The sequence below is a fragment of the Eleginops maclovinus genome, chromosome 23 (genome assembly GCF_036324505.1).
Source record: "Eleginops maclovinus isolate JMC-PN-2008 ecotype Puerto Natales chromosome 23, JC_Emac_rtc_rv5, whole genome shotgun sequence".
NCBI lineage: Eukaryota > Metazoa > Chordata > Actinopteri > Perciformes > Eleginopidae > Eleginops > Eleginops maclovinus.
The window spans coordinates 18056429-18075846 of NC_086371.1; the positions used below are offsets into that span (position 1 = coordinate 18056429).

General features: G+C 40.7%; 1 protein-coding gene across 1 annotated transcript; it reads right to left on the bottom strand.

Annotated features, from left to right (window-relative positions):
• Positions 1–1061: 1061 nt before the first annotated feature.
• adam19b (ADAM metallopeptidase domain 19b) lies at positions 1062–19260 on the bottom strand. The gene is made up of 23 exons (XM_063876741.1): positions 18998–19260; positions 18626–18738; positions 17996–18066; positions 11011–11089; positions 10693–10769; positions 9105–9306; positions 8924–8989; positions 8141–8212; positions 7873–8039; positions 7604–7688; positions 7006–7145; positions 6689–6866; positions 6510–6599; positions 6133–6328; positions 4959–5067; positions 4621–4837; positions 4323–4400; positions 3778–3886; positions 3567–3696; positions 3042–3138; positions 2624–2941; positions 2439–2536; positions 1062–2355 (listed from the first exon to the last, which is right to left on the bottom strand). Exons 1-23 carry the CDS (start codon positions 19119–19121, stop codon positions 2349–2351), a joined length of 2823 nt encoding a protein of 940 aa, XP_063732811.1. The 5' UTR covers positions 19122–19260; the 3' UTR covers positions 1062–2348.
• Between the last annotated feature and the right edge of the window lie 158 nt (positions 19261–19418).

Consider the following 19418-nt stretch of genomic DNA (forward strand, 5'->3'; position numbering starts at 1 on the left):
CCCTCAGCTGCATTGTGCATTTCAGCATCTTTTAGCTGATTTTTGGGGATAGTTTTTCGGAGTGATACTCTCACAGGTTCAGTAAAATTATACTCTGACAATCCCACTTTACACTACTGCGCGTCTGTGCCTGTGATCAACGTCACAACAAACAGGACAACGTGAGAAACTAGCTTGTTGACACTTGGTCAGCATTTAGCAGATAATGACCCAGGTATTGCCATCAGTAGTTGAACATAATTACAAGTAGAGTTACTAATGGACTTACATTCTTCAGGCTGTTACAACACGACTTCATATGAATATTTTGGTTGCCTTCTTCCTGCTTCACGTGCAAAAAGCTAATGTTTGTTAGCAAGTTCGCGATTACAGCTTCACACGAGACATGTCCACGTTGTATTCCAGGTTGTTTCATGCCCCCTATTGGTTGAAACAGGAATTCAACTCGAAGCTATATTTGATATTCAATATTAGGGTGTTGATGTTAATTATAGTCTGATTGATGATTACAAGAAATGTGTTTTTTTTAAAACAGTGTTTTGACAGTCAGTTATAAACAACGCATAATGCTGCTCATCATTTTTTAGTCATGGATGTGTACTTACCTACTTTATTCTAGTATAATTTAAGTTTGCTTTTCTTCTATATACTAATTAGCTTATTCTGTATTATTATATATTTTTTTAATCTGTTATGCCACTTTTGCGATAACAAATGTAAATTACCCCACTGTGGGACTAATAAAGGATTCCTGATTCTGACTCTGATCATATACAATATCACCCAAACGCAGACAACTGTTTTTTTTTTTATGTAGCCTACTGCAGCACATTTTCCAAGTAATAGTCAAGATGTGTCAGTACAGGCGAGACATCTTTCATAAATGGATAGGGACTCATTGCTGATTGCTGTGCAATGGAGATGTGCAGGTCTTTTCAGAGAAGTCTCATTGAATGTGTCATCATGAACATCATGAAAAACTGTATGTCTGATATGTTTAAGAAATCTTCCTGATTGAAGAAGTAAAAAGCAAAACACAGTAAAATTCAAACCACAATACATTTTTGTTTTCCCATGTGTTTATTTGATTTCCAGTTGAAGACACAGTGTTGCAAAGTGCCAGGGTTTGCATAGGTCTGATAAGAAGATAAAACCAAACATGGCAGCTGTATTTCCATATTTCAGTTAAAACCACGTCAACCCCCACTACCAGTCAAACGGACCAGGATTTTTTACAGTATTTTACAGTAACAAGTAATCATTGTTACACAGCCTGGAATATATATTACTGTTGATCAGATAGAAAAGTAACTTTACAGCCTTTGGCTCATGGGGGAAGTCCCACTGAGATGCATAAGAACCAGATGCAAAATTGTTCAAATTAACTTTGCAATTTTGATGTTTGCTTTTTACATGTACATTTAAGTATGGCTCATATCTTTCCGAAAGTGAATTTGTTTGAAATGTTGCCCAGGGACAAATATGACTTCATCACTGATTGTCTGTTACAAAACTAAGAAATAAGAGTGAGTGAGGGTTGAAATTATGCTTAAAAATGTATCAAATTCTCAATTTCTACAGGCTTAAGCGCCTTTAGGGGGATGAGTATTTGACACTATCCAGATTGCTCAAAATGCAACACCACAACAATGTAAAATCATTAAATCAAAGCTAATAATATTTTTTAAAAACCCTAACATTTCCTGCTACATATCAGACATGTATCTCTCATCATAAGCATATACTTATAGCATGCATACAGGGCATTCACTGGTCCACTTGAGTCCAGTTAAAATCCCATCCTTATTCACACATAAGAAGTGTAAGCATTTCCACATTGGCATCTTTTCTTAATATAAGATATTCCTTATACAGCTGATGCTCTTTAAGAGACACCATGTTTATTACATAGGCTACATTGTAAACATTCATTTTTCTTTGTGAATAAATACTCCTGGATCAGTGTTTGAACACTGCTGCACACATGGAACTAGTTCACATTTTCATTAACTTTTTGGGACATTCATGAAAAAGTTAATGAATTCACAGCTTTTGCGATTTCAAGTGGTGAAAGCAGACACAAGCGGATTTACAAAAAAAATAACAAAATCAGATTAAGCCTGTATCTCAAAGTTTAAAGACTTAAAATGTTCTAATTGTGATCTGTAGTATGACTTGCTGGGATTCTAGCATTTTCCCACAAAACACCGAGTTCAAATAAACTGTATTTGGTGTCAAGTTTAGTTCATATCCCACAGTTTCATTCTCAGATTTCTATTTTCAAAAAGATAGTTTGAGGCAGTCTATTACTGGGTGTGGGTGCTGGTCCCCAATCTCTCCCTGAGTTCTTAGTTCCTACAAGAAGCAAAAACAGGGAGGTTAACAAGGAGTTTATATTAACATAAAAATAAAAATAAAACACCATTGTGATATATTACCTGTTTGGCTTTTTCTGTCCAGCAGATGAAGCCAAAGCAGCTTTTCCTCTCTGCAGTGCATTAGTGGTAACCTGCAGTCCCTTTATGTGTTGCTGTTCCTACATCAACAACACCAAATTAAACATTTCACATTCTCTTCACAAGAGCAACATGGGCTTAACTTAAAGAATTACAAAAATATTCACCCCTGGTAGCTTGTTGACAGGTAAAGGCGGTGGAGGTCTGTTTGGGGGGTCTGGCCTGGGTTTTGGTACTGCTGAATGCTGGGAAGTTAAATGTGGAGGTCCTGGGGGTGGTGGAGGAGCCTGGTTTCTCTGCTCGGTGAGTTGCACAAATTTAGAAGCAGGTGAGGTATAACCCTGAGGAGAGCATTGTCTCTGAGGTGTTTGCTCTCTCTGCTCTGCAGCGTACGAAGGGACGGGAGGAGGCTTCACTGCTGGACGCACTATAGCGTTCCTGGACCGGGAAGAGCAGGACGGGCTGGGACGAGGAGAATATTTCCCCTGTGGGAGAATAAAACCATTACAAAGTTAGTGCTTTCTTAAAATATTCACAAATAATAGCAAGGTGTATTACTGTCTGGGTTAGAAATGGCTACTTTACCAGGTTATCCGAGTCCTGTTTTTTAAGCAAGAATGTTGGGTTGGCATGACCGTTCACATCAGCATGCATAGGCTTGCATTCGACTGGGATTGAACAACTGAGGGGTAAGACACAATTACAAAAGAAGATCATTTAGCTTTTATTAAGCTTTTATTGTATTTTATTTAGTTACAATAATGTAACAAAAATCAGCCATACTATTGCAAATACTAAATAAAAAATGGAATGTTATATTACTATAACAAACGTTATAATAAGAATAAAAATTCAATATTTTTAAACATACAAAATATTAAAAATGATTCTTTTTGCGTCCGACTTCAGAGGAAAAAACATCTCTAAATACATTTGAGCAACTAAAATGGTTTTAAACTAAAATATATAGTTTATGAATAAGAAATAAGAAAATACTAAATAGTAGTTCGTTTAGCACAATATCATTTTCAAAGTCTTTCTGAAATGTTAAACAATATGGGCAACCAGATGACTTATCCTGTAATTATTCTTCAGTAATGACTGACTTACCTTGGCACAGGAGGTGGAGCGGAGGACTTAAGTGGACGGAGTTTATGTCTGTAGCAGAACAACAGTCCAACAGCAGCCAAAACCACAAACAGGACCAGAGGAAGGACCACCAGTACAGGAAGGAGATTGCCTGTTGAAAATTAAAATAGAAAAAGTCAGAAAGCTGCATAATTTCCTATAAAAATGCAACTCTAAAAGTTAAGTGTCTCACTGTGGCTTATGACGGGTCCGCTGTCGACACTCCCACCTGACCCTTGCTGCTCACACAGAGGAGGAGCCCAGCCAGCGTTACAGTGGCAGTTGTGATCGTTGTTGCACAGCTGGTGAAAGAACACATTAACCATTAAAACACCTGTTCACATTCATTATATTGACAGTCAGGTACAGGAGTAAATAAACACATATCAATAGAGTCCAGGGTTGGCACTTGGTATAATTCTTAACTACTTGTAATTTACTCGCTACTTAGTTTTACTGTACTTCATTTGAGAGTCCAATATACTTTTATTGTGCAACATAACTATAGTTACTGTATGTGCATTTTTCTGATAATCAGCTGTACTTTTACTTCAGCAACATTAAGAATGCATGCACTATTTCTACTTTGCTATATTGATATTTTTAATCAAGTAAAAAGGATCTTAATACTTTTTGCAACAGCGCCAAGTTTGCCAGCTTTTCATAATAATGGGCCGGTAGCCAAATACACACCTAGGAAATCCATTTCCTTCTTCTCAGACACACATAGAAACTTACCCCGTGTCCATGGCACTTTGCATTGCACTCATCAGCTCTGAGGAAAGATGCATTGCGGCATTCTCCGTTAAAGCAAATCTGTTGAGAGGAGGGATGTGAGGAAGAGAGTCCGAGAACGACAATCAAGTAGTTTATATAGGTTAAACTAACCTATATAGGTTAATATAGGTTAGTTTCTATAGGCTAATTGACAAACATAAAATAAAATGTGGCTTTCTGGCAGGAAAAGTACTTACCAGAATCTCACAACTAAACAATTATCTCTGCCATAACAATAAAATCCATTGAGTAATCTCACCGAGTCATCACCACACTTGGTGCCCGTCATGACCAGGCCTGGGTCCAGAGTGTCTCCCTGCCCCTCCTCGTCCCCCTGCCCAGGTTTGTACACATGTGTTCCCATACACTGGATCTTCTTGTTGCCCACACCAACAGTGGTTTCGATTCGGACAGCATTGTTCTCAATGGGCTTGGAGGCTGAGGTTAAACACTGGATTTTCCCACATTGAGCATCACTAGCAGAGATAATAAAAGCACATACAGTATATAGTTTGTTGATTAAGTTCAAATGTCATTCTCAAAAAATGTCAATGCCCTCCTTGTGGATCACATAACCAAGAATGTTATGATCATCACCTGTCCTTACAGCTCCTGTACTTCCCAAACAGATCCTTGCCACAGTTCCCGTACATGTCCCCGGCTTCGTTTACCTTCCTAAAGCACAGGTCAGGGGCTGGACGGCCATCTGTGGTGGCAGGAGAAGAAATGAACAGAAACACAGGAATATGGCTGCAGAAACACACACACACACACACACACACACACACACACACACACACACACACACACACACACACACACACACACACACACACACACACACACAGGCAGTTAATGCGCGCACAGTGCGTTATGTGACCACCTGATGGAGACCAGATGGCATCTGGTACTCTTCTGTTGGGCTCCTGTGGTACTACAAAGGCTCTCTGGGGAGGCTCTGTCACAACGTGAATATGGACTCTGTCCAATCCCTAATCCTGTGACCTGCTGAGGACTCATCTCTACCTCTACCCAGACTCTCTGTTTCAACAGGCTATGGATGTTTAACTGCTTTAAAAATACAAGATTGTTTGATGGTAACAATTATACATTTAGAGATTATTTATCTAATCACATTTAAAACAGGATCTTATTAAAGCTTTCATCATCACATCATGCCGTCAAACATTGAAAAGAAAAGGCCCTAGAACAGGAATCTCCTTTCGGAAATTCCTTTATTTAACTTGGATGGAAATACATGTCAATCCTGTACCAAGCCTTTAAGACGTATGTGAAAACAAAAAAATGCTGTTGTTCCGTGCCTGTGTTTATGACTTAAGAACAAGGAGAATTGGAAAAGATACTTTTCACCCGTGAAATAAGTGGGGGAAAAAGCTTTTTTTTAATCCACTATAAAACTCACACGGAACAAAAACATTAACGCTTTTTAACGTTATTTACAACATGACAAGGTGTTGCACGTCAGCCTCTTGTGGCCAAAATAATTATTACAACACCAACACAGAAAAATGGTGCTGATTAATTGTTTACATATTTTTGTAATACTACATCAAGCCAAGAAAGCATCTTAACTTGCAATCGGAGTAGCCGTAGTTTTAGATAGTTACACCCAATGAACTTGAAACGGATTGTATATGCTTGTACGAAATAGGCTACATTTCCAATACAGAATATGCTACATGTGTTCCAAATAAATACAACCCCTCATGGAACAAAATATTTTAAGATAACAAGCATCCAGTTTACCCACCTTGTCCCCAGAGAGAGCGACACTGCTGTTCCAAGCTCAGACACATGCCAGTGTAACAGTAGGCCTGACCGCCTGCACACGCCGTACCATCCACTAGATAGAAATTAGCGGGACAAGACTCTGCCTTCCCATCGCAGTACTCTGGCAGGTCACATGACCCCGAGGGAGCGCGACAAAGCACACCCGGGCTCTTCAACTGGACAGTGAGAGATGAAGACAAGTTTAGGAAAAACAGTGAGATGAGGAGGATGACAATAGATATGAATATAGAATGAACTGTGGAGATATTGCTAAAGTGTTAATCTAATGGTGAAAATCTGCCCAGGGTGATTTTTCTGTTTGGCTTTGTTAAGATGATCATCAGATTGTTATTTTACCTTGCAGTCATGGCAGCAGACACCATGGGCACACTCAGCTCCAGCCTTAAGAGTGCAGTTGTTGGCATTACAGCAGGGACTTGTACACTCCTACACAAAAAATATGGAGCCATTAATCTTCCTAAAAACATACAAGCTAAATATGTAGGCTACAGCAACATTTGAGAGACAAAACACACCTCTTCTTCTCCACAGTCACATTCTTCTCCTTCCTCCAGGTAGCCGTTGCCGCAACGCTGCCCTCCGTACATGGACTTGGTGTTTGGCAAGTTGAAGAGACACTTCCCCCCTCCAGAGCTCAGGTAGTTCTTCAGCTCCTTCTGGTTGCAATTGTTAAAAACACGTGGAAACGGATGCCTGGGGCGGGGTGAGGATGGAGCACACACACAGCAGGTCTACATGAAATCCAATGCACTTTTAAATATTCTGTTTTTTTCTTCCCTATTAGGGTTAGTAAATATAATTTGTGTGCTACTCGGTCATTTCTGGTTCATACCCAGTAGCAGCAGCCATGATGCAGCCTCCGTCTTCGGCCTTGGCTTGGCAGCAGCCTGCACTGTCGTGGCTCATGCCAAAGTTATGGCCCATCTCGTGTGCGATGGTGGCAGCTACACCGACAGCTGACTCTGAGTGGTCCTATTCAAAGAAGAGTCAAAGATTACTTAAAGATGTGTAAAGAGAAATGGGAATAATATGAAAATATACTGTGCAGTAGGTTTCTCTTCGCATTTTGGGGATACTGTCATTACTGGATACATGCCGTCATTCCACTAGTCTAAACTAAATTTAAACTTAAGAGCATTATTGGATCATATTTTGGTTTATTCAATAACAAAACCTTTTTTTAACATGGCTAATCAAGTAATTGTTTTTGATATATTTGAAGTTTTAGAAGAATATTAATCTGGCATTCACTTGTTGTCCTCAAATGTTTCCTCATACAAGTAAATTGGGCGCACAGATTGGGGTTTTGTGTCTTGCTGCAGTAAAATTCAGATCCAACTACAAACCCTAAAATTAGTATTTAAACTGTGTAGATATTTTTATATCAGCTTAAGTGCACACAAAGGAGAAAATGTTTGTTTGTTTCTCACCGTGTTAACTCCACCAGACTGGTATTCGGAGCACATGGCTTTGAGCGGTGCCAGTCCGATGGTGGTGCCCTGGAAGCCCTTCCCCCTAAAAAAAAAACCGACACAGTATGCCCTTGATGATTAGCTCCAACTGGACAACAGCCCACTGGGAAACAACTGGTGATGGTTATTGTCTCAGGCAAATATCAATTAAGAGATCTACTAAACAACGGTTGGAGAGGGTGAAGTATGGCAAATGGGAATATGAGTGGGAGAAGAATGACACTGACGTGACGAGCTGAGCGTTGTCATTGGGCAGCGTGCGGAGCTGTTTGCCTCTCCAGGACAGGAACGCTGCCAGAGTGCTGTGAGGGTTGTCCGAAACGCTGATCAGGTTCTGGCTGGACCACACCTCCAGACCGATCAATGCCACACGGATGTTTAAAGCCTTGTAGTACTGCAGGTTTGGACAGGAAAAATCATAGACACAGAATTTGTCACTACTACATATATGTGTCACAAACCTGATGAGTCATTTTTAGTCACATCAGATGTTACCTTGTCAACCAAGTTGGCCGCTTCAAGTAATTTCTGTTTGGTCCTCTCGAGATTACTCCCATGCTTCTCAAACTGCAAACCACATCAATCACATTAAATAGAGACACAGACACACCCACACCATGCTTTTACATCAGCTCAAACCGTAAAAAGACTTCAGACAACAAACAGGATGTGAATCTGAGTTGTATATTCACAATAACTAGTTTTAAATAGAGTGATGGGTGCAAGTTACTGACATTGTTTTCTATATTTAATTTTATTGCAACACCGTGTGAGGCAGATGTACAGTAATGTACTGCTTATGAATAGCTGGAAACAATTCTAAACGTATTAAGACAGACAAGTATTCTTGCACATGTTAACACATGAAAGCTATTTAAAATAGTACCTAACCTGACAGATTATTAAAAACGTACAGAAATATTCTCCCCAAATGGAAGTCCGTACACCTACGTGCGATGAAACAACGGCTAAACATACCCTAAGAACATATATGACTAGAGCTAGTCCCTGCCAAACAAAATAATAAATACCACAAACTATTTCATTTCATATCGGTTGGACATGCAAGTGTCCTTGTTTACTTTTTTTTCTGTTGCCTATTTGGTCATTTATCTGTGCGATCAAGCTGAGTGGCTTACTTGCACCGTCATTCCTTCTTCGTATTAGTATATTGTTAATGTTGAGTCAGGCAAATCTCATGATAATAACTCTACATGGCTTGTTTCACATGTAAAGTCTCTTCCTGTACTCCCACATTAAAAACCTCCTTGTCCTCACCTCAGCCTTGTCTGCCACTAGCAGCAGCTCCACGTACTTCATACTCTTGCTCAGGTCCCTTTTTTCCTAAAAAATAGAGACAGAATGGTTTATAATAGATGATGTGTTGACAATAGTGTCATACTTTGTGTAAAACTTGCAAAGGATTTCACGCGTCATCTTTCTCTCTGTCCTAACGTACCCTCATGCTCCATGGTGACATCATTCCATGGATGAAGTCGTTAAGCCCCTCTTCATGCTCCTTGTTGCCATGGTGATGCAGGCAGCTACCTCCGGGTAGATGGAGACTCTCGGCTCTGAACACGGCGTGCCGCTGTGCACCCGTGGAAACAGACAGAGGCTCGATCATGTAGCTGACACTTGTGTTCAGAGAAATCAGTCCCCTGGGGAAACAAGACACTGTTCATGGTTCCATCCAATCAGGGCTCGAGGTGGATCAATAACGTTGCTGGCTGCCTCTGCACGCTGTGATGGACTGTGGAAATCATAGTTTCTACAATTAAGTCTTAAAACCTCTGATTTAATGTTATTGTGAGCAGTAATCTTTTATTGCATTGTCAAACTAATGTCTGCATGTCAGATCTGGATTTTTTTTTTTCTTCAGCTGTGGTGGTTTTATAGATTGGTGGAGGAGAGCGCAACATCTCAGGCAATTTACTGCCGATTATAAATGAAGATCAGCTGGGGCCCACAGAGGGATACACACACTCCTCTGGCATTCTCACAAAACTCTTTCATGATGGCAGACGTCTAAACACAAACACACACACGCATGCACGCAGCAGCAGGTCAAACAGCTGTACAAAACATCTGGAGAGGTCAGACGCCCACATGTAGATGTCTCTCTGTGCTGAGTTTGCATTCCTTAAGAGAATCCACATCAGTACAAGAAGACTTATTCATTCACTCATCCTCCAGAGCGCTGAGCCCATACAAACACACATATGGTTAAGATTTCTGTCAGTGTTTGCCAGTTCCTCCTCTGTTGCTGGCCTGTCTGATTGTCTCTAGCAGGAAGGGTCAGCAGCCTTGGATCTACAGCAGGAGGAAACACAGGATCTCCATACTGAGCTGTACTCAATGAACCAGCTCTGGACCCAATGACCTACTAACCTACTGGACTGCACTGCACTGGACTTGAATAAATTATAGTAAGGATTCCAAGCTTAGACCCTGATTAATGCATTTTTTGACAATATCTTAATATAAGTCAAATCTGTGTCAACATTAGGACAAGTTTAACCAAATAGAGAATGTCAAACAACAGTAACTTATGTATTACTGCATGCTACTTAGACAGGTATTATATCAATGACATTGTGAAAATGGTTATGTACCCATTAATTCTGTGCTGTTGGCCCAAAGTTTTTTCGTGTCAGTTCGAAAACAAATGAACTGAGGGCAGAAATTAGTATTAATGGAGCTAAATGTTTTAATTAATTGATCTAGCAGTGCCAACACATTTTTAATAAGATGAATCACAAACGTAATCCCTCCACGATTTATTCTGCAGCACTAACTCCCTGCTTTGGAGTATTGGGTAACTTTTCTCTTGGCTCTGCTTCTTACATCTCTTTACTGCTTTGCGGAAGAAACTGGAGAAAAGAGCTGTCTTCATGAATTGCTTCTTTTTTTTACATTTTTACTTTTAAAAGGATTAAGTCTTATGAGAGACTTCTTAGAATTCTAAGAAAGGCCTTTCACCATAGGGACCAACTCTAAATATTAGAAAAGTTTATGAATACAACCCGTGGTGGAGTTTTACTCACCTGAGTCCTGAGCATGTGCTAACAGCAACACTTGAGCCTTCCATGCCCAGAACCTCCCCATGGTAGAAACAGTGTCCCTGAAAGAGAAAAATAATAACACTTAACTCTGTGTGGGGAAGCAGACTGATGCAGTGATAAGGCCATCATTCAACCAGAAGATCATATTAGGTGAGCATACAATGTATTATTTTACTTCCATACTGCCTGTTATCCTCCTGCCAAAGGCTTTGATCAACCCAAATGGGATCTATTCCTCTTCTATGATCATTTACAGCTCCCCACGGTAGTGGAGAGCATCAAACTGTCGCACAGACTTACAGTGTTGGCAGGAAAGGAGGACTTGCGAACTCCTTCGGGAGTGTACCATATTTCCTGATATCCAGGGGCCAACAGATGCCTGGTGAAAGATGGCACAAACTCAGAGAATGCAAAAGAATATATGTAGTGTCAGATGTTCAATAGCCTGAAACAGCTACAAATATGGTAGGGCAATGGTGAAAAATGTAAAAACTGCAATAGACAGAGGAGATAGAAAAAAGTCTCTCCAGCAGCCCACAGCTCATAAAACATTTACTTTGATAGAGACACTCTACAAAACCAAACTGCTTTAAAAGATTTAGACAAAGATCCTCACAGACATAAGAGGAATAGTGTGGAAATAAGTTGGGACTGTAATAAAATCCATATGTACCTTTCTCTAATGACGCTTTTGACCTTGTGTAGAGTACAGCTAAAGTAGGAGAGTGCATTTGTTACAAAAGTCCTATTTTGTAGAATTTCCCCATTAGTATACAATACCGACTGCACATGAGATGCAGATAAATCAGTGAAAACATACACAAACCGAAAGAAACATACATTTCACTGCGGTAAAACCTCACATTCCTCTTACTCTCCATCTGTGAGTGTGATTGAGTGAGTGTCTTCAGACTGAGGGCTGTTTCTGTCAAACTTCTGTCAACCCACCGGCCCAATATTTACATCTTGCACAGATGTTTTCCTGTCTTTCTCCGTCTAACTCTGTCTCAATCCATTCTTCCTGTTTTGATTCATAAACTGTGCCTGCCTCACAGCTGTTTTTCTTTTGCTGTGTCTCTCTAAATCTCCCCCACGGTAAAACTCAGATGCATCAAACAGGCTGTAACTGCAGTGAAATCAGGCTTTGGAGAAACCTTCATGTTTCTACTGGTGCTGGTTAAAGGAGTAGACTTGACTTAAGCCTAAAATAAACACCATACAGAGACAGAGACTAAGATGTCCCACTGAGATTGTATTATTTATCAATCCATTTCCCAACTAAGCCAGTGTGTGGCTTTACCTTAGGGTACTAGCTAAGTAAGGATTCCTGTTTTATCTTTGCTGAGTATTGCAAATCAGCATGGAGTTAAATAATGGTGCAACATTTTGATAAATTATCAAATTATTCCTTTCTTGACAAAAGTTCGGTAAGAAGATTGATGTAAAGCTATAGCCAAGAGCTGGCTAGCTTAGCTTAGCTAAGAAATTAAAACATATGACATGTTAAATAATGAATTATGTTAATTAATGATCTTTAGATGTGTTAGCTACTGGGTTTTGTTATTGTTGGACAGAGCCTGGCTCAATGTAAAGCTAAAGCTAAACGCTAAAGCTAAAACTAAGCACAAAGACTTGGAATAGCGGAACAGCTAGCATCGTTCTGGTTACAGTGAATCTGCAATGTTTTGTAAATGACATTTAATGAGTTATTGAGTGAGGTCAAAATAGCTTGATTTTGTTATTCCCGGACAAATTCATGCTAATATTTTCCCCCTGTTTCAAGTCAGGGGGAAACTACATTAACTCTGCTAAGCTAGCCAGCTCCAGGTTTTTGCTTGGGAGGACATGAGACGGTCAACTTATCGATCTTCTAATCTAACAGTTGGCAAGGATGTGAGTAAGGGCATTTTACTAAAATGTCAAACTATCCCTTTAAAGGACAATGAAGACAAATGAAGGGAACATGGGGATTTTTCTTTTCTCTCCCTTCAGATGCCCTGAGGGAGACAAGTGTCTTGAAACAATGACCGCTTGTTGATGCAATCAGCCACAAAGCAAGTCAAAGACAGAAAACATCTGATTCATCCTTTAACAGATTACCACTCTGGGTTTGGTGGGGTGAGGGCGACTCTGTTTGCCCACACACGCATATAAGCAGTCTAACAGAAAAGTAAAAAATCCTCATTCAGTTGTAATGTATCCGACTGATGTCACCATAAGCATGGTAACCCCCCTTTATTGCGATTTGACCTTCTAACCGCATTTATATCTGGCCTTCCTCTAGTTTTCCTGCTTGTCTAACCACCGGAATATTCCCATCATGCTCTCCTCTCATCTGTGTAGACCTCTCTGTCGCTCTTACGGGCAGAAATAATGGCAGCGTGCCTGATGATGGACTGAGCTTTACGCTGCTGTCTTCATACAGGAAGGATCACTTCTTCCATGAGGAGACACATAATGACTCTTTCTCTCCTTTATACTCCCTTATTTTCCCATGCCCGCAGCAGCTGTGCACATTACAAGACTGATAACTAAATCATCTGCTGCCATGTTACATATAGACAAAATATTTTATTAACAAAGCCATTGTCATTACTCAAAGCACTACCAGCTTAGTTTCAGTGTTTTAGTTTTGTCTTAAAATTCTGATGAGATGTTGAAACCTTGCGATTTATTTTGTCATATTCAGACCTTAAAAGTGAAATACATCCTTATCTGTTAAGGAAAAAAATAACTTACATGACCAAATAGTGCCAAAGCCACTGCAGTTGCACCCCCCTATGGTTTATTTAAACTGTTAGCAGGAAACAAAGCATCCGTTACCTTGCCTGAAGCATCAACCACAAGAGACACCCAAGACTTGCAAGTGGGTTAAAACAGTTTAGTTTAAATTTGACTCATCAGTGTTTCAAGCAGTAAAAGGAGGTAAATGGACCAATGCAGCAGAGTCATGGCTTCATCTCTTGGAACTGTTTTTATATACAATAGGAGGATATATATGTGTAGTGTAGAATAAGTGTAGAATAGTCTTGCCCAATATAGCACTGATATTCATATACATCTAATTCTGTTATACATAACGATAGCTTTTGATCAGTGAAAAGGGAGGAAAATCTTTTGAAATGATAAAGTGACAAAATTAATAATTTTGCAATTAGTAGCCAGTTATACTAGCTTAGCATAATAATTTTAAACAGTCTGGAAGTAGCTGGCATGGCTCTGTCCAATGCTTACCAAAAAAAAGAACTTCAAAAGCACCTTTAAAGCCAATGATTTAGCCATTTTTGAAGTTTGATTAGTGCAAGGAGTAAATACAGCAATTTCTGGTTACACAGGTTTTACATGCAGGACTCTTTGGCCTGGTGCACAACGACTTCTGCGTTCAACATCCTGCAAAAACAAATTTGCTGATTTTACACTTTGGTATTCACAAGAACAGATAATTTGTTAATCAGTTTCAAAGGCCAATTAAGGAGGATTTTGTTTACCTTTGGACAAAGCTAGCGAAGTCACCCTGTTTTCTGCTGGCAGTCTTTTCATATGTACCCTAAAGAAGTAAATGTGCAATGCCATTCTCATCTAACGCTCAGTTTTATAGTTAAAAAGACAAACACCCTTGGAATATCCTAAACCGATTGACTCTAATTCAATTCTGGTAAAAGCTGTTTCAAATCTGCATACTGCTCTTTGTGATCGCGGGAGAGCTTTGCAGAGTTTGGAAGTTGTCCAGTGTTCAGACAGATGCTGTGATTGAGGAGCGCAATACTGGAAGAACCAGGACTGTCTGGCAGTGAGGCCGAGACAAAGGCTTGGTTCAGCCTCATGAAGGGAGAGGAGGGGTTGGGGAGTAATGCTAATGTACTTGGGAGATAACGAAGGAGGCAGGGGGGAGGGAGGAGAAGGGGACGCGGGGTAATGCATCAGGGTCAGTGGGTCGCATTCTCTCATGGTATCGAGTGACATCACCGCACGCGGGTGGAGGGAGAGAGAAAGCTGACGCAAAGTCAAAGTACCACTTTGCAACGGATGATGAAAAGTATTTTATTGCACAGGGAGGCCACTGTACTGATGTGTGAAGCTCCAGTGTGTGTGAGTGTCTCCTCAACACACACACTGGCCAACGTTAAGACATCAAAGCAGCCAGAGCCGAGCCACTGTGAGACTAAACATAGAAACAAGGACAAGCGAGTGCATCTCTGCTTCCCAGACCTGTAATCCATCAGGTCTTTCAGCGTAGTTTGTGTTCTTTCAGGCTGCTGTATGTTTGTGTGTGTGTGTGTGTGTGTGTGTGTGTGTGTGTGTTTGTGTGTGTGTGTGTGTGTGTGTGTGTGTGTGTGTGTGTGTCGTCTGTCTGCGTGTGGCCAGAGTCTCTCAAACCCTGACCGCAGAGACGGGTTGGAGATGTATATTTGTATTGGAGCCCTGGGGAATGTCAGACAAGGAGAGAGAAGGCGAAAAACAAGAAAGATTGGGGTGCTCGTTTTTTAAGAGTGGACAGTGGAAGACATACGAGGTGAGGACGAGGGGAGAGGAGGAACAATGATTTGAACATTTCCCATGAGAGTGCTTAATTCAGGTTCATGCACTTAAGGGTGTGCAGGAAAGGCATTAACCATTAGAACAGAGAAAGTCATGCAGAGGATGAAGCAATAACATCCACAGGATTCATATCTGAACCACATAAGTCACACCCAAACTGACCCAGTGCGTCGCTACTTTTCTCTTTCCATGACTTTTCTCACCTTAACCCTTCTCCTCTGGCACATCATTCACTTTCTTACAATGCTTCCTCCCCCTCTCACTCTGCTTTTACATCCCTATTCCTGCACTCTGAGTCAGCACACTAGCCACTGCCTGACTCCTAACCAAATCAGCCCTCTACAGTCTTTCATTAAGATAAAAGCTCAGGCTGACACACAAAGACACTCGCATCGATGCACGACAAACCAAAAAAAAAAAGGAAAACCCACACACAAATTGGCAAGCAAGGAGAGGAGGACATAAACGGATTGACTCTGTACTCCAGACACAGGGAGTACCGATGCCCACAAACATAAACAGCCAAGTCTTTCTCCAGGTTTTCATGAAGGGATACATTTAGTAGAGGAGGTGGAGTGGAATAAAAGGGGAGAAAGGGAAAAAAGGAAGTGCAAAATGCCTCTGTAGGATAAACAGAAAGACAAGATTAAGACCATCTCACAGCGAGTGTGGGTTCTCCCTTCTCTGGTGACCATCAGAGTTGCAGTTGTAAGGGCAATGAGGACAAGAAGGAGTAGCCAGGACACAGAGATGGTAACTGGCAGCATTTTCTCTGGCTAATCTCCAAAATCAGAGATTGATATTCAGTGACACAAACTGCTGTCGGGGGATTTAATGTTTGGGCTTGCGGAGAGGGGAGACATGGCTGGTAGCTGGGTAAAGTGGTAAAACTCAGACTAAATAATGTGTCTTCAAAGAGAGTCAGAAAGGTCTTCCTCTGAAAGCTGTGCAAAGATTTTCTGTAAGGGGCTGTGTGAAAGTTATTGGGTTTGGGAGGGGGGGGGGGACTGTGCTACAATGTTTAAAAAACGAGAAACTCGATTTTTTTTCGACTTTATTCATATAAATTTGAGGTCTATGCTATTAAAAAGTTGTATTTTGTCTTCAAGTTAAACTATGTTAAACTATGTAACACCTTCCTTATTGTAAATCATAGTTAACATAAATATCATGTTCACCAAACATTACAGCAGTTTTTTTTTTTTTATCAGTCCTGACTGTCAGCGACTGAATTAACTAGAACAGAAAAGACACAAAGGACCCTCCCCCTTTTGAGTCACTCCTATTCATTTTTCTACAGTCCCTCAGTGGAGACTAGAGACTGAGGCTTAAGTGGATGAAACAGAAAATACTATTTAGATGATTTTTTTCCCCACATCAATGAAGCTCTTAGAAACAGAACATTAAAGGATCAATGACAAGGAAATGGAATGAGCTCCTTTAATATTGAACTACGTCTGTTTTTTTTAAGGTTCTCAGCTGCTTACATCGACCTACTCTATCTCATGCATTCTTTCATGTTTATATCTTTACATTCTTAATCATAAATGTTTTACTTTCTTTTTATGCTTATTTTATGTTGGAAGGAGCATGAAAACAAAGAATTTCATGGCGGAAGATTGCTTCACTCAAATTGTGGTGAAATTAAAAATAAAGAACACCTCAATCCTTTGTCACTGAAGCAGAAGTGATTGGCAACAGTGAAGAAATGTAACCAGCGTTTTTGAACCAGGAAATCGTTGAGAAGTTGCACAAAAAGGGTTTCGAAATATATTTTCTGATTAAAAGTATTTTATACAGCATTGTATTTCCTCTTTCTCAGGCCAATCTTTAAATCAGTTAACAGCATCTCTACTGTATCTCATGTAACTTTAAAAAAATAAAATCTATCTCAAACCAACTTTTAATCTGTCTTTTTCTCTGTCCTTCTCTTAAGCACACACACACTGACCACCAGTGTGTGATTGATTAAAATTCCTTGCCCAGGAGGAAATCTAACAGTGTGACCACCTGCTGGGGAGGGTCAAATCCCTCAGGGGGTCAAATCCCTCAGTTGGACACAGAGGAGTCATGGTCTGTTAATCTGTGTGCCTGTGAGTGAATGAGTGACAGGGAGAGTATGCACTTGATGGTAAACATTGACTGTATTTCTAATGTTCATAAAAGCTTCCATTTCCATTTTTGTCCTGGCTCAAATCCAAAAGTGATAAACACAGCATTGCAGTCCCCGCACACATCTCCACTGGTCCGGTCTACCCCTGCTGTCCCACACAGCGGCCACGCCATCCATTAACCCAGCAATATTCTTCCTATCACCATCCCATTGTTGCCGGACAGGAACCGCTCCATCAGATTACAGGATGTTAGGTGCAAACGCACAGTCTTACTTCCTGTTTGCCCAGGGCACACAGATCGGGTGTCAACCCTCTGTCATCTAAAAACCATCAGCTCCTTTCCTCCATTCATCCCCCTCTCTCTGCACCCGAGGGGGGGACTGACCTTATAAATGTGTGACGGCTAACATCTGGTCAAGTAAACGTCTACTGGCCGTCTAAGAATACACAGCTCAATGTCGGAGATTCTTAAAGACTTAATTTATTGTCATGAGAACAGTTTGATAAAGGCGACGACTTGAATTTTTATTTTGGGCTTTTGTCTCATTTGTGTACTTCCTGGACAGCTAAAATGAGAGATATGAACCTTCTGTATGAACACACAGGGTGTGCAGTGCACTGGGGTCACTAACTTGTTTTTCTCCAGGTGTAGCTTGAGCTCACGGCCCTCAGCATAGATCAGAACCTGGGCCTCTGCAGGATGCTAGGCGGGGAACAAAGATTACAGCAAGTTGTCAAACAAAAACTGACTGGCACACATATGCCAACTTTATTATATTTATAATGTTTTATATCTGCCTTGCTGATGAAATTTGGTATGGTGAGGTCACACATCGAAAACTTAAATAACCCCAGTCATTAATACTCTTAGACAGGAATAATAGCAGAACATCAATGATTGAGAGTAAAATAAAAAGAACTGCCGGGCGCTGCACGGTAGCTGCCCACTGCTCCTAGTACTAGGATGGGTTAAATGCAGAGGACCAATTTCACTGTGTGTGCTCTGCTGTGTGCATGTATGTGACAATAAAGAGGGTTTCATCCTCCGATTCTTCTAAAAAAAAACAAGCATTGTGTGTCTGCATCTCACTCTGATATACCGAGTATTTTAAAAGAAAGGATTGACATTAAAAGATGGTTAGTAGCAGGATTAGAAGAGTCATTAAGAATACTATCCTTTCTTTGTTTAACAGTAAGGGGTGGTAGACCCTCGCCTGTGTCAGTGATGCTAGTGATGAAGAGTGAAAGAGGCAGAGACTCACCTCTTCGTGGGCAAACCTCCTGTGTCTGTGAGGATGCAGCCATGTGGGATAAGTAATCTCATAACTCTGTACCTGGTCAAGGAGGCTCCTCACTGAGCCATGCTTATCTTCTCCTGATGATTAAACAGAAACAACATGACATAATCATGTTGTAAATACTCACTCATAATCACCAATTTACAAAATATAATATATGCATTAGAGGATTGACTTTTAACAAATGAAAACAAAGTATCTTTTACATAGTACATGCCCAACACACACGTGAGGTGTTGCATTTAAAACCACCAATGTTTTGGAATGAAATGCAATACAGATAGACGTCTTAAAGACTGATTTCAGATATTGCTCCGGGAGAGAAATCACACTCACCATTGTAAACAGCGCCTTCAGACAGAGCAGCCTGAAGAACACAGGGGAGTGAAGCTATGAGCCACAGACATAGGGAGGACAGCACAGCATCGGCAGGAGAAGAGCGCGCTCCTCCCGGACGCATCCTAACAACACGCGGCTCCAAATGAAAATTGTGCTGGACTGAGACATCAATGTGCGGGGAGCCGAGCGTGAGGGTTTCACATCAGATGGAGAAAACGCCGCGGGTGTGACATCGCATAAACTGTGCGTCTGAATGAGGTGCTTGCAGGGCAGCACATCTCTCACTCTCAACCCCTCCCCTTCTTTATTACACACATGCGCGCAAACACAAGGACAGGGATACTGACATGAGGAAAGATAAGACAGGATGTGATGAAAAGATGTACTAGTGAGAACAAGACACTGAAATCACGATTAC

What these genes read in the sequence shown, in the direction of transcription:
- adam19b (XM_063876741.1), bottom strand. Translation starts at nt 19,121, where the DNA reads ATGCGTCCGGGAGGAGCGCGCTCTTCTCCTGCCGATGCTGTGCTGTCC. An exon ending in TGTCACCATGGAGCATGAGG is followed by an intron (nt 8,990 to 9,104) that starts GTACGTTAGGAC and finishes TCTATTTTTTAG; the next exon opens with GAAAAAAGGGACCTGAGCAA. An exon ending in AGTCTGGTGGAGTTAACACG is followed by an intron (nt 7,146 to 7,603) that starts GTGAGAAACAAA and finishes TTCTTTGAATAG; the next exon opens with GACCACTCAGAGTCAGCTGT.